General features: G+C 38.9%; 1 protein-coding gene across 1 annotated transcript in view; it reads right to left on the bottom strand.

The window, feature by feature from the left end:
• The window catches only part of DNAH7 (dynein axonemal heavy chain 7), a 122,426-nt gene extending 100,998 nt beyond the window's left edge, over positions 1-21,428 (bottom strand). Inside the window, 12 exon segments of the mRNA XM_067298619.1 lie at positions 124-399; positions 1,686-1,865; positions 3,405-3,588; positions 5,306-5,425; positions 6,875-7,000; positions 10,669-10,744; positions 11,135-11,315; positions 12,175-12,268; positions 12,598-12,748; positions 12,860-12,968; positions 13,436-13,501; positions 21,358-21,428. Of these exon segments, the coding sequence (XP_067154720.1) occupies positions 124-399; positions 1,686-1,865; positions 3,405-3,588; positions 5,306-5,425; positions 6,875-7,000; positions 10,669-10,744; positions 11,135-11,315; positions 12,175-12,268; positions 12,598-12,748; positions 12,860-12,968; positions 13,436-13,501; positions 21,358-21,372 (1,578 nt within the window). The 5' untranslated portion in view covers positions 21,373-21,428.
• Between the last annotated feature and the right edge of the window lie 1,080 nt (positions 21,429-22,508).

Raw genomic sequence — 22,508 nt, 5'->3', positions numbered from 1 at the left:
AAGATTAATTTTATTACACTTTAATTATCTCACAGCTAACTATTATCATCTTTGACTGACAACATTCTTAATACAAAATGAACATTGAAATGATATCTCTTTATGAAAATCATTATAATTTACCTTCCTAGATGTATATTTTATTTCCTTACTGAGTTTCTGGTACTTAATAATTTCCCTTGTTATTTCTTCAAAGGTATGATCCTCTGTCAGGAACTTATCAATATGTTGTTCCGCTTGTTTGTTTATCAAGAAGCTGTACTTATCATACAGCTTGAGATGTTCTACAGGTGCAGCGCTTTCTTTGATAATTTCTTCTCTGATCCTTTTCCTATGTTCATCCAAGATCTCATCCAGCATAACAGGCTTCAAAACATTTGATGCAGACTCATCTTTAGACTTCAAAAAAAAAAAAACAGATTTTAAAATTTCAGTTATGTACCTGGCTCAGTTATCTTGCAGAAGATAAACAGAGTAGAAAATTTAATTAAATGCTAAATTTTCTAATTAAAGTTTGGTTTTAAATTTAATTTTTATATACAGCTATTTACACTCTATTTCCAAATTTTTTATATCCTTGCATATGCATGTCTGTGTCCAACAAATAAGAAAACAGAGCTGTTTCATTCAGAAATTCAGAAGTCCGCATACTAATCCACATTAAAAAAAAAATCTATCAAAAATATTAAATTGAATCTACATTGATTTTATCTTTCCTGGAGAGCCAGCACAACTTCAGCTTTGCCATCAGCTGATGAATCTGTAACATTAGAAACATGGAGAAGCCTTCCTGCAAGTGTCAGAAGCTCTAAAGGCTGATTTTCATGAATTTACGCATGCTTGAGATACTTGTTTTAACTTGTCTTCTCACAGGTTATTGATTAGCCCTCTTATAAAACATAACCAAGTAGAAACTTAAGTAGTAATGTTACGCATTTAACTTTATGCATATTGACAAGAACATTGAGGGTCAGTATCTTCTCTTAAAATTCAAGCTTGTGCTAACCGGAAAGAGCAATAGGATCTCCAAATGGTAGTCCTTCAGGAAAAAAGAAACATTCACATCCCACAGCTCACTAGGAAATGATCAAGAGGCACTACAGGACATTCCATTGACTCTCTCCAATATTAAAAAGTAACATTGACAGTAACATGCAATTCCAAAACAAATAGGTGAAAAATATTTTTCTTACTTAACCCGGATAATTTCCTGTTTGACCTAACATTTTGATTTGGTTAAATGCATATAAAAAAATTAAGTATATATTGTTTAAAAATGATATTTTGGATTTTTTAGAGGACAGTCTACTCATAATTCTGTATTTAAGATGAGAATATCCTTTCCAGTATCAAAATAGAAGGCATTTACCAGAATATTGCAGAATTGCATTTAAAATTTAAATGCATCAGTTTCGGTTTTAGCATACAATACCTTTGTAGGAGTAACTGCAGATAATAACACACAGATGAAACTAGTTCTTTCTTGGCTATTTGCTTACAGAACAGTGATTGTGCCTTTTACTAATAAAGTTAAGATGATTTCAAAATGTTCCAAATGTACTAAAAGCATATTATCATATTACTGTGTGAGTTCTGGCAGTAGGACTATTCCTCAAAATACCTAGGAACTAAATACAGCAACAATATAATGAGAGAACAAAAACATGAAGGTTGTAATTTCTTACCCATTTAGAAAATAATTTGGTCTCAACTCTTGGTATATCACTGAGAGCTTTAATCATAACAGTATAAACATTCAGTAATATATCCTCACAGTCATTAAAATCAGGTTCAAATTTAACACAGTCATTCTCAAGGATTGGTCGCAGAATGAAACCTGGGTGTTCGTAGGCATGGACTGATTTCTTAAGAGTAAAAAAGAGTAAAATATTAGCTAGCAGTCAAAGAATCATTAAGAATTACTCCAGCATATGCATTTTAAATTGTTGGGATGTTTATTGCAAATGTCATGCCATAACCATAATGAAATTATTTGTGCAAATAGCAAGTATATCTGATAAAATTCACATAAAATTGATATTCATTAATATCAATTTATTTTATTTTATTTTATTTTTTTGTAGGCACAAGAGGCCTCCTCTACACACTTGCCAAAACTTCTCTAAGGTTGTTGTCACAGACTGAGGCAGAGTAGCTTTACAGCATTAACCCTCACAACTGTAGCAATACAGGCATTACTATATTACTATACTGTATTATACTGTAATAGCCGTATTCATCCTCTGCAGTAGTCAATACAAATCTACTTACTTTAAAAGAGCTGCTTCCAATTTTACTTGCTACACAAGAATCTGATCCACAAAAACTAATCTGAGAAGATTATATTTGTGCTACAGAGAGTAGTCTCTTTTGTGGTATGGATTCTGATGTATCCCAGTATAAGAATTTTCATGTGCTTTTGTCCCTGGTGGTGTAACTGGATTTTTCATCATATCTTTAATCTGGATCAGACTTTTCTTAACTTCTCTGTATCTGCCAACATATTCTAACTATTTTTAAATATAATTAGTAAGTATAAGGAAGCATTTTATCACCATTAAGTAGCATAACATTACTATCACAAAGCATAAAATTAAAAAAAAATAAGTACATATTACTAATGATTACAGAAAACAGTACTACAGACATCAAAGCTCACTCAATTCAGAGGTATACACAGCACTTTGGGGACAGTAGGCTGGACCAGTTACTAATTATGAAGGAATGAAAAACATACACTCTATCTCTATAGCATGATTCCTTACTGCCTTAGATTCCCTGCCTGATTTTCTATCCACACTATCTCAAGTTGGAGCTCTGTGGATATGTGAAGGCAAGAGTGTATTAAGAAAAAAATGAACAAAAATACAGCTGCATTCCAAGACATCAAACATCAAGGAGAAATATTTATCTCCATGATAGACACTGTGTGAGTGCCAAAGAGAAATTCTTCTTTCTTTACTTACTTTTTTTGCCCAAGAGCTATGCTGCCAAACCATGTAATAAACACCTACCAATATCAGACAGGAGATGCCTGCCTTCTTCACAGATGGGAATTATGGACAGGTAGCCCTAGAATAATGCAAAATGCACATGGCCTATACATTAATGAACTTCTGCTGTAAGGCTTACTGACTGCAGCGTGTTCTTGAGGTTACCAGATGTAAAATATGTTGATATCTCCCTTCTTACATGACAAAAAAGGTGCTTTGCTTTATTTAACTCCATTTAATAAATAATGCACCCCTAAAATATTATTCCTTTTTTTTCCAAGAAGGTACCTGTCACCATAGTTCATGCTGTCTTTTATATTAAACTTTTCAGAAGAAGCAAAATAAAAAGGAAAGAAATTTTATGTACATGGACAAGCAATGTTGATAGTATGGGTATGAAAGACTACTTACTGCAGGTTGAACAATTAAATCTGTAAAGTCCTGAATTGAATGCAAAAGTAAGCTTTCCAGTTGACGAGTCATTAAAGTGGCAGCACAACTGAAGAAAGATGCTAATCTAGCACTGTTGGCATTGCTGGGTACTTGCTTTTTTCTATTACCTTGGTAAAAGATATTCTGCACTTCTGGAAACCATCTTAAAAGAATATAATATTTTAAAGTTTTTAAAGTGATTGGCATGAATAAATCAAGGTTTTTAAGTTAATTACTAGACAGGCATATACTACAAGCAGTCAAAAGATACACTTGGGAAACTATACCTTAACTTAAGTAGCTCATGTGCTAGTACCTTTAGATTATAAGGAAGCATTTCTCTGAAAATGTTATCTACTATTATGGAATCACATTTAAGATATAAGATATTATGATGGATAAATCTGCTGTCTTGCTTTGTCTCCTATTTCTCAGGTCAACAGAGGAAAGAAAGGCTTCAGTGGCATCACACTCAAGTCCCAGAGATAACACAGTTCCTTAAACATCCTTGCAACTTCAGGAGATGTTAAGACTGAACAATGAAAGCAGTCCAGAGGAAATTCTGCCCAGTTGCCCTTTGCCAAAAAGGAATCAGCTCTGGAATAGGGTCTTAGAAATAAGGAAGAAGAAAGCGCTTGAAGTGTGTAGCCTTCAGCTAAGAGCACAAAAGTATCATTTGGGGCAGGGAGAAATACATCTGAAAGTAGTAAAGGCAATACGTAACAGAACCATAGACAAGGGCTGAAATAAAAACCTTTCAAGTTAATAGCACGAAAAACATAAGTGTTTAGGAATACAGCAGTGTCAAGATTTGTTTTATTCAGTAGAAATCTGAAATGGTAGAAAAGTAGTAATAAATAACTGCAGGAAGCAAGGAAGCATTATTGATTAAAGAAAGATCAGATGCACATAAACAATATAGTTGGGCTACTAATATCCGGGGGGAAAAATAAAACTAATAATTTTGATGCTTTATTTGAAACCCTGCAGCATACTGAGTGCACTGTTGGAAAAATAGTGGCGTTTTGGTTTTTTTCAGTATCTCAGACTGGATATACAAACATTATACTCAAATATTTTGTTTTTAAAAAACTTAAACATCTGCAATGTCAATGGATCTTATAAACATGACATTCTTTAGATGACTCTGCTCTCAGAGACAGCTACAAAACTGAGTAGATACAAACTGAAATAGCAAACAGCATTAGATGTTCTACAGATACTGGTGTAGTACTGGCTATGTAGTACTATGTTAATCTGAATTACTGCAAGGAAGAGGCACTTTCTTTGTATGTACCAGGGAGGAAGTGAGTCTTTTTATATAAAAAGTTCTATCACAGTTTAAATTTTAAATTGTCATAGATTATTTATAGTAAAAATATTGTATTTTTTCATTTATTTATTTCTCTCTTCAGCATTCAATATTTTAGCTGGTTTCAGTGGGCTGACAAATTTTAAACTGGAAATCAAAATTAGGGAAGTTTTAAAAAGTAGACCTCTGTTAAGCTAAAATACTTCCAAAAAATCCTTTGAAGAATAGTTATTAGAGCACAAATGAGTCCTCAAAATAAAAGTTTTTGTCATAACGCACTAAAAACATATACTGTTAGTGTCTCTAAGAAGTGAGCAAAATACATCACTCCAAAATTCAGAATAACAAAAAATTTTGCACAGATCATGACAATATGCTAAATATTTACACAGCTCTGTTTGTCCATAGGCCTCAAAGCATTTTACAACATGGCATCTCTTTCTTTAATATGCACAATTAAAATGGGTCATGCCTTATCCCTCTGCAAAATTCAGACTTCCAAAAACATAAAATGGAGAAGTTGAAGATATCCCTGTTACTTAAAAGATATGGATACACTGGATCATACTTCCTAGACAGAATCACTTTGGAATTTCCAATTTCCCTCATGGCTTTAATCTGGAAAGATGGGAGTTCCACAGCTTCCTGTTTATTGCGAAATATTTCTGTATCAATAAGGCGTAAATCTCTGAAACAGAATATAACATGAACATTTCAGAATCATATTCACAGTACTTTGTTGTTCACTTTCTTGTTTCCATAGAACTTTTTTCATATTCCACATTCAAAATATATTTTTAAAAACCTTACATTTAAAACACTTCTAAAGATAAGGTTATTTTCAGAAATTACCTTTTAGTATTTCAGAACATGTGGTTTCAGAACCACATGTAAGCACTGCAGTACTGTCTGTATGCATCACCTTAAACTGAAAGTATGATTACTACATTTGAGCATATGAATAAGTATTTTCAGAATCAGAGTTAATGTAAATGGTACTCATATCTAGGGTCATAACTAAAAACTGCTGAATGCTTTAAATAGCATTCCTTTCTAGAACTCAATAGATTTTACAAATGCATAAAACAATGTAAAATACATATATCATTTTCAATATTTATATTTTTAAAGACAAACTAACCGAGTTTAGTCTACTACTTAGCAGATGCAACAAACAAAAAAAACACTCCCTACAAATTGTTAGAGCAATTGCCCCTGGCCTGGACAGATGAGTTCATTCTCTTTCCTATCACCAGTCAAGAAATGAGCAAGCAGTGTGGTCTACCCTGGAAAGCAGAAAATAATAGGCCACCTAATGTCTTTTCTCCTTGTTAATCAGTTAAGAGGAGAAAACATGAGAGCATTGCTAAGCAAGACAGCAACCCTTCTTTTCTTGGGAGCAAGGAAGACACTGTTTTGCAAATTCTGACCTAAGACCACAAAAAAGCCTCAAGGTTAAGGCTTGCCAGAGTCCGCAGGATTAAAAAAAAAAAAAAGAAAGAAAAGAAAAAAGGAGGGCTTAGAGGAGATAAGATCATAGTAGCTCTGTTCTAGAACTTTTCTGAACAAAGGAACATGATGTTTCAAATTGAAGTGTCGGTGAAACAGGCTATAGAAAAAATGACAAAAAGTAACATACTGCTAGGTCCAGATGGCATTTCACCCAAGCTCTAAAGAAAATCAAGTATGAAATAGCTAAATTATTAACTTTGATGTTAAGCTTCTTGGTTAAAACTGCCTAGATACCAGAAGAAAAGATGATGGCAAATGTGACATCAGTTTTTGAAAAGTGTTCCACGTCAGTTCTGGAGAAGTACAGATAAGAAGAGTTTGACCTCTATAGAGGAAAAGCTGGCAGAAACTCTTCAAAGCATAAAGTTAGAGGGCACATAGACAAATAAAATATAGTGAAGATAACGGCTTTTGAACAAAGGAGTCATATCCACAATCAATGTCCAGATATATATAGTGCAGTGGTCCCAAATACAATATGGTGACTTGGAAATCTTAAGACGTCTCCAACCATTTTTTCCCTGCATGGGTTTCAAAATCACCGAGCACTGTTAGAGCAATACAGTTTTGCCAATAAACATCAACCATGACAGCTGAAAATCTAAGAGACATAGACAGCACTTACTTAAATGAAGTCTCCCATAAATGTCGAACAGCTACTATTGTAGGATTTATTGCGTGCAAATTTTCTTTTATGTAACTGCGTGCTGACAAGAAAGACTTGTTCCAAGGTTTCGGCACTACTTCAATTCTAAAAAACAAGAACCACAGTACAATGAATGTAGCTGTCCTAAGAACCAAAATGTTTGCACATCTGCTTTAAGATAATTGTTTTGCATCCCAGAAAGCTTAGAATTTAGGAGATAAACCTAGTCTTCTGCTTCTTTATTTAGATCTTAAAAATACTGTCCCTTTTGCCTTAAAAATTATTAATCATAGCTGTCTGTCATTTTCTATAGCAGGTGATGTTACTGTTAAAATAGTAAGTATTACAATTTAAGAAATATACACTGCAACTTTAACTATTTTTGTTGTAACACAGACTACAGTTATACACTTGTAATTATAGTTCTTCAGTAAAGACTGCACAGCCATTTAGGAACCAATGATAGAACATTTTATTTTGTATATATAGCACATTACCTTACACCCCCCCTCCGCTTGTAACTTTTTCCCTGTCTTCCTGAACGTTCCTAGAGTGATACCATGAAATGAAGCATGATACTCTAACCCCCCTCAGATCCTATTGATAATAGGTTTCAAAGGTAAGGAAAGAGTTATGTAGAGACGTCATTATGTAAGACTCCATCTCATAGAACTCTGGATCCAGATGAGAAACTTTAATTTCTTCAAGTGGTCTCTGCTTATTCACATCATGAAATAATCTTCCAAATGGTACTATCCTGAACAAAAGGTAGGAATGAAGCCCTAATTAGAGACTAAAATATTGCTCTGTTGTACTGAGCATCAAACTTGGACAGAATCTAATGAAAAGAGTTTTGCCAATCTGTATGTGAAACTCTCTGTAAAGTGAACAAGCAAGGAACAAAAGAGATTAAGCTATCCAAACTCAGTTAACACTTCAGGGATTTAAGACAAGACACCAAAAAGTGTTCAACCAGCCACTTAGACACCTGGAAGCCTGTAGCACCCTAAATTTCTGCCAGTAAAGGAACTTAGATATTGAACATTCTACTGGTGCAGATAATCAGTACTTTCTTGGCAGGACTGAGCAAACTGGCAACCATCTCAAACTGAGGCAATTTCTAGTTAACAACTCAGGTATTCCCCTATAACAGTTTCTTGACAAACCTCATTCAACTGGTGTGCTTACTGCATATAGGCAGTCATTTTCATTCATTCAAAAAAAAAAATCCAGGAATTATTGCAGTAGGGCACAGCAGTTACTAGAGTGCTCCAACAGGTATTCCCACCAAAAGAATACATCAGCAAAACTGCACAGTCAGGAGGTTCATGAGAAGTAACACCAAGAGGCTATTCAAACAGTAATGATAATCTTTCTTATTATTTTACAGTGACAAACAACTAATTTAAAAATTATTCAGACACAAATATTTCATCTCTCCTCCAAGATTTTGCTCTCCTCAAATAAAATTGCGATGGCTTAAAAGTGAAATATTCTGGGGAAAAAAAAATAACAGTAACAGACAGTAGAAGAAAATGACTGCAGTTCCATATATGGACAAATATAACCTCAGTTTACAAAATAGTAACCACTTTTGATTTCCAACAGAACAGCATATTTCTAAGGGAAAAGCAAAAACATGCTTGAGAAATAGCTCATATATTTGTAAAACTTTTGCTCCCATCTTCATAATTAACTACTATTACAAAAAATTTCTGATATAAAATAAAACCTTTATCCATTTCTCAGCAAATCTGTATTCTATAGGAGACAGAAAAAGTGCCTATAGGAAGTTAAGGTAGAAAACTTGAAAATTTTCTACATCTATCTTACCTATTTAGAAGAAAGTTTCATATTTTAAGTACTGTTAAAGGAATAAAATGATTATTATTCCATTATGAGAATTTTCTACTTTTGGATTTCACAGAATCATAGAAAGGTTGAGGTTGAAAGGGACCTCTGGAGGTCATCCAGTCCAACCCCCCTACTCAAAGCAGAATCACCTAGAGCAGGTTGCCCAGGACCATGTCTAAACAGCTTTTGAATCTCTCTAAGGAGGGAGACTTCACAATCTCTCTGGGCAACCTGTTCCAGTGTTCAACTGCCCTCATAGTAAAAAACTTTTTTCTTATGTTCAGCTGGAACTTCCTGTGTTTCAGTTTGTGCCCGTTGCCTCGCGTCCTGTCGCTGGGCACCACTGAAAAGAGTCTGGCTCCATCTTCTTTATACCCTCCCTTCAGATATTTAGACACACTGATAAGGTCTATTCTCTCAGCTAAACAATCCCAGCTCTCTCAGCCTTTCCTCGTATGACCAATGCTCCAGTCCCTTAATCATCTTAGTAGCTGGACTTGCTCCAGTAGCTCCATGTCTCTCTTGTTCTGGTTAGCCCAGAACTGGACACAGCAGTCTAGATTTGGCCTCCCCAGTGCTGAGTAGAGGGGAAGAATCACCATGCTGGCAACGCTCTGCCTAATGCAGCCCAGGATACCATTGGCCTTCTTTTTCACAAGGGCACATTGCTGGCTCATGTTCAGCTCGTTGCACACCAGGACCCTCATGTCCTTTTCTGCAAAGCTGCTTTCAAGCCAGCCAGCCAGCCACAAGCCTGTACTGGTGCATGGGGTCATATCTCCCCACATGCAGGACTTTGCATTTCCCTTTGTTGAACTTCATAACATTCCTGTTTGCCCATTTCTCCAGCCTGTCAAGGTCCCTCTGAATGGCAGCACAACCTTCCAGTGTATCAGCAACTCCTCCCAGTTTTGAATCATCAGCAAACTTGCTGAGGGTACGCTCTGCCCCATCATCCAGATCATTAATGATGAAGTTGAACAGTACTGGACTCAGTATTGACTCCTGGGGTACACTGCTAATTACTGGCCTCCAACTAGACTTCATATGACTGAACACAACCCTCCGAACTTGGCCTTTCAGCCAGTTTTCAATCCACCTCACTGTCTGCTCATCTAGCCCATAGTTCATCAGCTTATCTATGAGAATGTTATGCGAGACAGTGTCGAAAGCCTTACTGAAGTCAAGGTAGACAACAGCCACTGCTCTCCTCTTACCTGCCAAGCCAATCATCTCATCATAGAAAGCTATCGGTATACGGCAGACTTCTTAAGGCAAATGTGAAAGGAATGTAGGTAGTCCTTTACCCTAAATAAAGGCCACATCTACCCATTACAATTTGGATGTTGGTGCATACTGGAAAACCCAAACAGAAAAGCTAGGCATCTGTTAATGTTTTTACTGCATATTGCTGAGTTGTCCTGAAGAACAAAACAAAACAGTCTGATTTGTGCTGCTCTATGTACTATATTCTAAAACCTTCTTAAATGTATTGAGCCAAACTGTCACCATCTGTAAGAAGACAGAGAAGAAGACAGAGCTTCACTGAAATCGGTGCAGGCCATGTCATTGTTCCATTGAGTACAATGCAATTTACACACAAGGATTCAGACTGCTATATCCCATTTTCAAATGCTGTGGCATTAAATCTGAGACTTATAATCAGTTAAACACTGCAAAAGAAAACTAATTTCCAGCAATTATTCAAGGTAGACACATATTTTCCAGAGTTTCTTCCAAAGATGTTGCGTAATCATTATTTGAATTTATGTAACTAATAACTAAGTCTTATTTACTTTTACTATTTTCTGCAGTGCTCCAATTGACATTGATTGCCTCTACTTAAGATTGTTCTTTACACATGCTATTCTATTCCATTTCTCACTAGTCAGTGTTTTTGAATAAATACATTTTCTTACTCTGCACGATGAGGTAGAAGAAAATCTTTCTTCTTGTCTTCATCTTTTTCTCTGGGGTCTCTTAAAACAAAGTCAACTAGAAAAAAGTGTAAAAAATAAGCCAAAATATTAATAAGCTTAGCAAAAGAATAAAGAAAACTAAGGGGGCTAAATGCTCAACTCATTTAGATGAGAAATTTTACCTGGATATACACAAAAAGGGATTTAATAGAAAGCTATACTATTAAAGAGGGATTTATAAAATAAAATAATGTTTAAAACAAATCTTGAAAGATCAAAAATACTGAATAATATTAGCTTTCAGCATTACAAGGATAGGAAAATGTGGGTATTCCTTTTATTAAAATGTGCATCTAACACCTGGGAAGATACTTATATAATGCTTCAAAAACAGTAGCTGCCAACAGCGAAGAGTACTCAACAACGAACATTTCTGAAACTGAAGAGTAAAATACTAGAAATATACCTATAGCCTTTTTTATACTCAAAAGATAGTCTTCTTCCATTTCATCAGATAGTAAACGTATACTTTCCTCAAATACTTTCAAATGTTGTGGAATTAAAGCTAAAACATGGTCTAGCCATGATTTGTCCATTGGGGCCACATTTTTTGTATCAATTCCATGGTGAATGTAATAGTAGTATTTCTGCAGGATAAAAGAATAAGATCCATGGTTACGTCCAGTACTAGATAGTCATTGCTACTGCAGGGTTAGATAGATATATGGGCTTAGTAAAAGTAAATTTAATTAATACTAAGGACTGGCTTACATAGTAAATCATATGTACTTAGTAAATCCAATGTAAATACCTTAATCAGCCTGTCAAAAGCTACTAGGCAAAATAATGACAAAAACAGTTGAGATGGAAGAACAAGATACAGAAACATATGCTTTATTCCAGTTCTCTGAGGAGAGGTAAGTAACAAAAATTTCAGTAAAGAACAGACATAACTCATTGAAATCAGATTTATTTATATATATACATATATATATATGGTGAGCTGCCTTTCCTTTACTATAGCACTGTTTCAGTATCAATCCTTTCATTAAATAAATTTTCAATATATACTCATCTATCATAGCATTCCAGTGCTGTCATTGTTATCCCCGAGACCTAGGTCTGGACTGTATACTCTAAGAGAAATCCATGCAGTCTACAGAGCTTCATATGGATATAAAACGTACGGCTAATGCATTGTTCAGAAATATATGGAGCAATATGAACGTATAATCACAAACGAATACATCTGTTTGTATGCCAGCATTTAAACAGGTGTGTGAAATATACAAAATTTAAATTGATGTAGAAAATCTGTTACTAAACATTAAAAATTAATCTACATTCTCAAAAATAACATTATAAATAATATATTGAAGTGAAACTAATAGCAAAAGAACATGTCACTGCCAATCATCTGCCATGGTATCAATCATCTTGTCTGTATTTACAATAAATAACTGGCTTTGTATTTCATTAATATTCTAGAAAAGCGTCTTTGACTACCAAAATATCTTTCTCTACTGGTGTAGAAGAATCTGCTCTTGGAGGCTGGGTTCCATCAAGGGATGGAAGCTGCTCCTCAGTTAGGTCTTGCTGTCTAACAAAAAAGAACAGAGCATGCATCATGTTCTTCAGATACATAGCCAACCTACATGTCAGCTGTACACAAACAAAACAAAAAAGGTAACTGGCACCATTTTACAATGAGCTTAAGACATTCTGATGCAAAAAGAACATTGAAGCAGGTGACCAAGTTTGTATTTTTACCTGCTAAGGTTCAGTGTCTAAAACTGGTGATATAGTTTACAAATCAAAATTATCTACATGAATGTAATCTTCAAACTTTTTTTTCCACTAATCTCATTTTTTAATTTGGTTCATCTACCAAAAAGGAAAAATACATTATTCAAAGATAAGAAAACTCACAATATAATGTTAACAAGAGCACTTCTGAAACGTTCGTCTTTTTTCAGATGACTGCTTTGCCGCAATTTAGAAGTTGACAGTCCAGCAACTGCTTTATTATCTCTAGAATCCTGAATCTTGTGTCTCTTCCATCTCGTCTCCAAATATTCTCCTTGCAGAAAATACATTTTGAAATTAAGTTTTATGAACCCAGAGTTCAAATGTGTTATGCAAATACTTAAGTTTCTGAGTGATTTTAAGTAGTACTAAATGTTAACCTTACCAGGTAAATACTCACTTTTTACAGTAAAATCATCTGATTCATCATCTTTCTGTTCTTTCCTCAGATGGAATGAAGGACAAGCCTGCTGCCACAGCGGCTTAGACCTTGCCTAGAATAAATATTTTATATTTTGGTTTTATACTTGCTGTAGGTGCTACTAACACATACTTTAAAACATCTTAAATATAGTAAGCCAAAGAAACTATAACCTAATACATAGCAGTAATAAGGCAGCATAAAAATTACAGCATAATATCCAGAGCATGAGAGAGAAGCGTATAAAGTTTATATGCAAGTATTAATTTACTCTCTAGTTTTATGTTATTTAAATATCTTCAAACTTGTTCAAATACTCTACTTCCAATATTTCCAAATAGTGGAATATATTTCCAAATATTGAAATAAAATTTTCCAAATATAGATTACACATTGTGTGTGTGTGTGTGTGTGTTGCAAAGAGAGAGAATATACACATTATTACACTTCAGCATAAATTTAAATGAGAACAATCTTTAGCCAACCATGCTCTGATGCATATTTGAAAATGAAAGCTTCCAAAAAAGCCAACACAACTACCTGAGGCAACTGCAGTAGAAACGTCACTGCTCTCTTTGCTGATTTCCCTTTGCCGTTTGGTCTGGTCTTGAAAATAGAAGGAAAATCACAAATAAACATTTAAATTTCTAATGAATTTCTGGGAAGATAGAAAAGTTTTATTAAGTTACAGAATAGCAAAAGAAAACACAGTAATTAAAAAAAAAAACAAAAAAAACCCACCGAAATACTCCTAGACATCATTACCTTAATTGTGCTTCATGACATAACAGAAGGGAGGAAGAAAAAAGAAAAAAAATAGAAAATTCAAGTGCTAAAATCTATTTTTTGAGGTTGGAGGCAAAAAAGGGAAGGGGAATTATTGACCATCGAGTAACTGATATCCTTCATAACACATTGTTTCTATTACATATAACCTTATCCTATCCCCATTTGTTCCCTACCTACCGGGGCAGGGAGGGAAAGAAAATGAAACATGACAGGACAGGCATTTCTACGGAAAGTTTTATTTACTAACTGTTTAAGGAAAACTGGCACAGTAAAGGCATCAGCAGTGACATCAGCAGCTAAACCTGTGGATGAATTACCACTTTAGTCCAACACTGACCCCTCAGCATCAGACATCAAAACCATTCGCCAAGAGCACCCTCTGATCATAACCAGAATTTTGGATAGCACATTTTAGCAGGGTACAGCACCCTATAAACAAACAAGACAATCTAGTTGTAAAATTATTTAAAATTGTCTCTGATGTGAGTGCTTTTGGTGCTTCTTCCTTTCCTCCTCAGTTTCACACCGCCAATACTCCTGCCACTGCCCATACCGCCTCTTTTCATGCTGCTGCACTTGCAATAGTACTGCTTGTCTATGCCAGAACTGTCCTCACCCTGCTTTGGTTCTTATGCAAAGGCTACAAAAGGGAGGAAAGATTCAAAGTACAGGAAATTTTTGTAGAAATATCTGAGCTACCCTTAAATAAGTCAGGTTGGATGCCGTTTGCTAGTTGCTATGGCATGGAACTCACAGAAGCTCTAGGCACTTACATATTTACATGAATTTTGCAGTCAAGGATACACCTGGCAGTACCAAAGCTAACCAAAATCAAACCAAGCCCCAAAGAAAATCTCCTTCAAACTACAGGAATTTGACAGTGACAAAATATGTATAGACACACATAACAGTTGTTAGCAATCTCTTCATAAATTGATCTGTTATGTAACCAGGTGGTCCAACTTATGAAAGGGGAGCAAATTCATTCCAAAGCTAGCAAATTCTTCCCTTGAACATGATGGGGAGAAACTCCTTCAGTACCACAGGCTGCAAGAGGCAGGAGTCAGACAATAAAATGTTTTAAGTATCTTGTTTCAAAGTCGACAGAACTATTCTTTTAAAGAACAAGAGATCCATCTTCCCCTTGCTCTCCCCAAACATGCTCTGGCTCCTTTTATTAGGGGAACAGTTATTAATTATATCATTCAATACATTCCTTGGCCACCTTGAATAGAAGAGATCAAAATGCCTGGTGAATGTAAAGGTAATCAAAGCACCAAGCAGGCAGCTCCTGATATTTTTAATCTATCTTTTTGGCTATCACAGAAACAGTGACTAAGGATTTTGATACAATAATCATGTATTTCTTTCAATCCTTCATTTAATTCTCTTGCCAATCTGTCTTCCAGTTAGGCATAGTCCATGTGCAAGACTTTTTACACACTATAAATCCCTGAATTCTAATACTCATACCAATCTTGTAGTCCGGAATAGCAAAAAAGCTGAACTTATTTCATCATAATCAAGTAATACTAGCAATATTATCGGCAATACACAAAGATTTGAACGACAGGTCTGCTTTTTGTCTGGTAATTGGAGCAGCTGTAACTCTACTGGGAAAATATGAAACCATTTATTTCTCTGTAATCTAACATATTCAACTGCAAAAAGGTCCACACTACAAACTATATAACAGCTACCAGTCTTTTGTAATATAAGCATGAGCACATCTCCTAACAGTGTGTCTGTGCTGCATCATAAAACTAATGCTTACCAAGCCAGTAAGCCTACAGAGCCTATGTAGCCCATGCACGGAGTTTTTTAGTTTGAATGCAGTGCTGTACAAACACAGCTATCATTGAATCATAGAAAAAAATAGGCTGAAAAAGACCTCTTGTAGTCCAGCGTCCTGCTCAAAGCAGTACTAACTAAAAAGTCAGGTCAGATTGCTCAAGGCCTTGTTCAGTTAAGTTTTGAAAAATCTCTAAAGGTACTGCCTCACCAAGCAATCTATTCCACTGCTTAACCACCTGATTGTGAAGAATTTTGTCTTTATATCAAGTCAGAATTTCCCTTGCTGCAACTTGTGAGCACTGACTCTTGTCCTTCTGTTGTGCAGCAGTGAGAAGAATCTGACTGCACCTTCTTCATACTTCAGGCAGAGGAAGACAGTAATTAGATTCCTCCACTGCCTCTTCTTCTCCAGCCCCCTAACCACCTCAGTGGTGATCCGCTCTGGACTCTGGTGGTGGACTCCCTCTGAAAACACAACTATCCAGCTGCTGCACCTGACCTGGCTTATGCAAAGTCAGCTTAGGTGGTTCTAAACCTTGAGTACAGACACGCTCTTTGTTCTCCACATCTCACACAATGAGACTGAAATCTAAAACTTACTTTTTCGTTAGGTGCTGAATCTAAAGCACGATGGTGAATATGACCTACTATCCTCTGAAGGGAATGGATAACAAGAAAAAAATCCATAGGAGAAAATGCTTTAGAAGTCCCAAAAGAGTACCATCCATTCCCCTTCATGACAAGGGTCATAGTCTTAATCCTTAAACCATTCAAGTACACATAACAGAAACCTGGATATTTGTACAAACAACAGGAGCACAAGAATGACTATCTTTTCTTTGTATACAACATTATACAGCTTTGTTTGGATTTTCTGTTGTTGAAAGACAGAGTGCATTAGTGCCACAATTTATACCTCTGAGCTGCTGCTACTGATAAATTCAGTGTTGAAAGTAACTGCACTTGAAGACAGCACCAAGTTTCTCAAAGGTTATACTGTAAACTTACTATTGGCAATATGATGTACTAAAATGAGAGCCCTGGACAGTGAGGACAGTCTCAGATAGTTTTAAGTATCCAGTTACTCCTTGAATATGCACCCCAAGAAGGAAAACACACCAGAAACAAGAAAAATTGGTGAACTTTTAATCCACTGAAGTTACTGAATAATTTCACTTCAAATATCTCAGAAATTTCAGTAAACATATCTGAACGAGGACATCGGACACAAACAAGAATAAGAGAACAGAATTGGCTCAGATAACAGGGAGAACAACATGATTTAAGAGGGCAGATTCTTCCCTATAATTATGTTACCTAACTGCAACACAGTCAGACCACTAGAGAATACAAATTCGTATCAGTTAATGCCCAGTGAGTTAAAACCACATTCATAGTTAAAGTTGCTATCAGGATTTATGTTCAACATTTAAGCTTCTTGCAATTCTGGAAATAAACTGAATTAATTAAGATCCATTCATGGACTTAAAAAAAAAAAAGTGATCACAAAATAACATTTTGTACCAAGTTGAAGACTGAATTTGTTTCTGCAGTTTATAATGGGATACCTTTAGGAGAAAGCTACTCTTTCTGAAAACACTACAGGAACAGCAGTCCAAAAAAAAAAAAAATCTGCTTATCTGCCTAAATTTGCACTGCTAAACTAATTAAAACAAATCTGAGCAGCTGCAAGGAAGACTGCATTGTTTCTAAGAACCTGATTTAAAGAGCACAGACAGCGCACTTTCATTTCCCTGGAGGGTTTCACTCCGCAAGCAGCCCGCAACTAAGGAGGCAACGTGCCAATGTTATAGGTAAACACGACAAATTGACAACCACTCGGGCCGGGTTGCATAAATTCCAATTTAATAGAATAATTGAGCAAGTCACAAGTAAGCAAAACAGCGCTGGGCGGCCGGGGAGTCTCCTGCTCCACCAACGGCGCGCGCAATCCCCCGCTCACAGTCCCCTTATATGCCTGTAACTTCTGTGGTTGCGCCGGCTGTTGCTGGGGGGGGTCGGGATGAAAGCTGGCGTCTTCCTCTGCGTTGTGCGTGGTGCCCTTCAGGTCGCGCGCATACATTTCACAATACAATATCGCTCTGCTGGCTCAGTACAATCATTGTGGTGATAGCCGGTACTTAGCGCCTAGTTTCATGGTAAAATCACTTCGCGAGTTGATGTAACAAATTATCACCTATCACAATCCTCCCTTTTTGTTTTGGTCCTTTTTAATTTGTTCATCAAATCGAACAACAGCCTCCTGTGCCAGGGGGAGCATCTTTCTTTATGAAAATTAATCCACCTCTATTGGTCCCGGACTCCCAGTAACGGACTCCCCAGGTCTTTCCCAAAAACCATCCCGGATCCTCCGGATGGGTGATATTTATCACTAAATGTTTACAAGTTCCCGGGGGGATATAGTGGGGATTTCCCCGATACCCCAGCTGGAGATCCTCTTTAGGGGGGGGTACACCCAGAAGGTCCCCATTTTACTGATAAAAACTTATCTAACCCTGCTTCTGGAGTCCAATCAGAGGCTATAGTTTCACATCCCCAATAAGCACAATAATAAGAGTTTACAGTATCCTTGCCCAGGATTAGAACTAGGACAAAAGTAAAACCCCATATGATCTAGACATGGTTCAATAGGCACCAACTCACATAAAGTAGCTGTGAATGTAGGACTCCCGGGTACACTTCGTACTTGGATCACTGTTTGATCCTCCCACCTTATTAATGACCACTTAAGGGGTTGGTGTATATTATGTTCCCCCTTTGATTCGTCTTCCTAATAAGCCTAGCACAATCATCTTCCAGAGGAGTAGTGGACCCATGGCTTGGTTAACGGATACTTTACAAACCCTTACTGCCTTGGAGGGGCGATCCGTGATGCCAGGTGTCTCTGGGACTTTAAAGGGTTCTCCCTTAGCTCCTTTCACTCGTAATTTCTCTGGGGATGGTTTACACCCCCAGGGTACCGTTTGGACAGTAGATCTTTCTGCCCCAGAATCTACAAGGAATTCTACTTCTTGTCGGTGGGGACCCAATTTCAATTTTATCAAGGGCTCGGTTCCTTTATGAGTCCCCAGCAGATAGAGCCCCTGACACCCCTAATCTTCTTGGAACATTTGCTCATCCTGCATTCGCTTCCTGCAATTCCTCTTCAGATGCCCTTTCTTCTGGCAATAAAAACACTCAACCTGCCTCAAGTCCCTCGTCACAACTTCTCTGGGTTGTCCTTCTTGGTGAGGTGGCTTTCTTTTAGGTCCGTTATACGACCTAGGGGGTTGCGCCTGGATCCCTCTCTGTCCTTCTCGGACTGCTGCCACCAGAATCTTTGCCTGCCGCCGATGAGTTTCCTCTTCCCTTCGCACATGCACTTTCTGAGCTTCCCTCAGCAATTCGTCCAGTCCTCTATCTTGCCAATCATCTAACTTCTCTAACTTCCTTCTGATATCTGGAAAGGCCTTTGCTACAAACTGTGTTTTCAATAGAGCCTGTCCCACAGGGGTACTGGGGTCTACCCCGGAATAAAGTTGCAGGTTTTTCCTAAGTCTCTCGAGCCATTCTGTTGGTGTCTCATCCTTCTTTTGTTGTTCCATGAAGGCCTTATTAATATTTTGCCCCCTGGGAACAGATTCCCTGATTCCCTGAACTATTATGGTTCTTAGATCGGACATATGTGTCCGATGCTCAGGATTCTGATTGTCCCAGTCTGGCCGTTGGGTGGGCCATTTGATATCTGCTGCGGGACCTTGTTGGTGCTGTTGATCCCAAATCCGCATCCCGGCCCTACGGATCATTTCCCTTTCTTCCACTGTAAATAATATGCTCAGGATGGATTGTAATTCCTCCCATGTATAAAGGCTAGGACCTAAGAACTGATCTAATTTTTCAGCTACCCCTAAAGGGTCTTCTAATAAATTCCCCATTTCTTTCTTGAAATCCCGTACGTCCCCTGAACTCAGGGGCATGGACACAAAACCCATCCCTGGTTGCGGTCCTCCCATGGGGAGTTCTCGCAAGGGGTACAGCTGATCAGGTCGCCCACCTCCCCTCGTTTGACTCCTCGTGACCCTTCCGGTTTTTTCTGGGGAACTAGGAGAGTCTAGATCCCAGTCCGGGGTCATTGGGGGGGGCTATGAGGAGGGGCTGGTATTGGGTTTTGAGCTGGAGCTGAGGGAATATAGGCGGGAGGAGAAACAGGAAGTTCCTCCAATATTTTGCTTTTCTTCCTCGAACCCTTCTCTTTCAGGGTAAATATCATGGTCCGAGTATCTGGTCTTATCCATAAACTAGCATACTCACTTTCTTCTAAACTAAAGGGCTCCTTTGAATTCACATATATATTTAGGGCTTGACATATCCAATTTTCAAAAGACCCGTATATTGGCCAATAAAGGGGGTCTCTTCTAATCTGCTTCCCACCCCATACTTGCATGCAGTAATGTACCATTTTCTCTCGACTTTTGCCTTTTCGAGAGGGCCAATCGTTCCAATACTTAATCATTAATCCTAAAGGGCTATCGACTGTAAAGCCCTCTATGGGATCAGAAGACTTGCTCTTTTTCTGTCCCATCTTCCGGAGCACATACACACACACGCTCAATCGCTCCCCTAGGTCGTGGCCCACGCCCTCGCAGACAATGGGAACCGCACTATTGTAGGGTCCGCACTCGCTTCATCCCTTGGGGACGTCTCACTTAGACGTGCTCCGGGGATCCCACCCCAACCGAACGGAACCACTTACCAATACTTTACTCAATCCTGAGTCTTCGTTCGGATCTTCGTGCACAAAGTTTACGGGATACTGCAGTTCTTTTGCTTACTTGTCCTGATTTAGGGTTCGGAAATACAGGTTCTGGTAGGGGAACTACCCACTCAGGGGCCATCCGAAGACGGGATGGGGCGCCTCCCCTGAGTCAGAGTCCCGAAACCAGGGAAGCCTGTATCCGAGTCACGGCACCAAATTGTTATAGGTAAACACGACAAATTGACAACCACTCGGGCCGGGTTGCATAAATTCCAATTTAATAGAATAATTGAGCAAGTCACAAGTAAGCAAAACAGCGCTGGGCGGCCGGGGAGTCTCCTGCTCCACCAACGGCGCGCGCAATCCCCCGCTCACAGTCCCCTTATATGCCTGTAACTTCTGTGGTTGCGCCGGCTGTTGCTGGGGGGGTCGGGATGAAAGCTGGCGTCTTCCTCTGCGTTGTGCGTGGTGCCCTTCAGGTCGCGCGCATACATTTCACAATACAATATCGCTCTGCTGGCTCAGTACAATCATTGTGGTGATAGCCGGTACTTAGCGCCTAGTTTCATGGTAAAATCACTTCGCGAGTTGATGTAACAAATTATCACCTATCACACCAACGTCTTTCTCAAAAAATTCGGTTGCGCCCCGCCAGCTCTCTCGCTTATGGAGCACGAGCGTTTAATTAAATGTCAGGGAGAAAAATGTAATTTCAAAATTTTCATTCAAGCTGGTTACTTAAACCAAAGTTAAAAGCCAGTTTTAAGGGAAAACACTTTTCAGATCACTACCAAACCTCCTCTGGGTCCAGGTGCACCCGACAGGCAAAGCACTGTATTCAGCCGCCTCCCGGCCGGCACGAGCTCCCCGGCGTCTCCACCGGCCCCCAGCGACACCCCCAGGCACCCGGCCTCGCTTGCCCAGGCAGCTCTCCCCGGCCAGCCCACTGTCCCCCAGCGCCCTGACCAGCGGGGTAGTGACGGGACCCACCCCCCCCCCCCCCGGCCTGCCGGAGCCAGGCGGACGCTGCCGGCTCGGGACTGAAGGAGGGGGAACGACCGGGCTGAACCCGGCGCAGAGGGCAGAGCGACTCCCGGCTGTGCCACCTCCAGCCCCCCAGTACCTGTTCGGTGCCCATGTCTGCCGGCCGCGGCCGAGAGGAACAGCTGCACGCGCGAGGGAGGGAGCGCAGCTGTGTTGGGGCGACGCCGTTGCCTAGCAGCGGCTCCGCGCGAGCTCGACCGTTAACGGCTGCCGCCCTCCCCGCGCGCAAAGCGAATCCCAACGCACCGGCGCGAGCTCCGCGGGAAGCTGATTGGCCCTGGGGGAAGAGTGGGCGTGGCCTAACCACACACACTCCCCTCGCGTGGCGCGCGGCCCTGTTGCTAGGGGAGAGGGTGAGGCGCGGGGTGGGCGGCGGCGGCGGCGGTAGCGACCGCGAGCCTGGGCCGCCCGGCGGCCGCCCTGCCCCGGCACGGCTGCGGAGGGGCCGGGGCCGGGGCCGGGGCCGGGGCTGCGGCTGCGGCTGCCGCGCGGGGGCCCGTGCTGAGCCCTCGGGCTGGCTTAATACCCCGCAGCTCTCTGAAGCATACGCGATCGCGCTCTTCAGCGCTTCAGTAGCAGAAATGGCACGCCCGCGGCCTAATTCTTTTGTGTCTAATGAGCCTTGTTATGTTTTATTAGTTACAATTGCAGTAACGGAATTGTTGCTTTATGACAAGCCTTCTTTATTTGAAGTAGAATATCCTCTTAACATTTTAAATTTGACAAAAAGGTTACAAGCTCAAAACAGATCATTCTTTGTTTTGTACAATGAAGTTTCACATATTTTTTTTTCTAACCTATTTCAATGTGTTTTCAGCGAACTTTGCTGTTGTTACTTTGCTGTGAGAATAAAACTTTCTTCCTGTAGAAAGTCACTGGACTCCCTTTAAGGGCCTCCAGATTTGAGGAAAATAAGGATAGTTAAATTGCTTCAGATAGCAGGTACAATTCACACCTGTTGCAATAAGTATTTCTTCTTATCTTTCAAACTAACTAGTGTGTTTGACTGAGTGAATTCAGGTGCTTGTTTTTAGGCTAAGCAGTGTGTACTCCAACTAAACATAAAAAATAATTCAGCTGCACTTTCAAAAACATTCTTAATACCCTCTGATGTCCTGACTAGGGCAGATAATTATCTAAATGACAACAGTGACCTAAAAGGTTTCAGGTGCTATGTCAGGCAATTTGAAGTCAGCCCACCTTGTGCATTTACACACTTAGTGTTTAAAC

The sequence above is a fragment of the Apteryx mantelli genome, chromosome 6 (genome assembly GCF_036417845.1).
Source record: "Apteryx mantelli isolate bAptMan1 chromosome 6, bAptMan1.hap1, whole genome shotgun sequence".
NCBI lineage: Eukaryota > Metazoa > Chordata > Aves > Apterygiformes > Apterygidae > Apteryx > Apteryx mantelli.
This window is presented reverse-complemented; position numbering and strand designations above follow the sequence as displayed.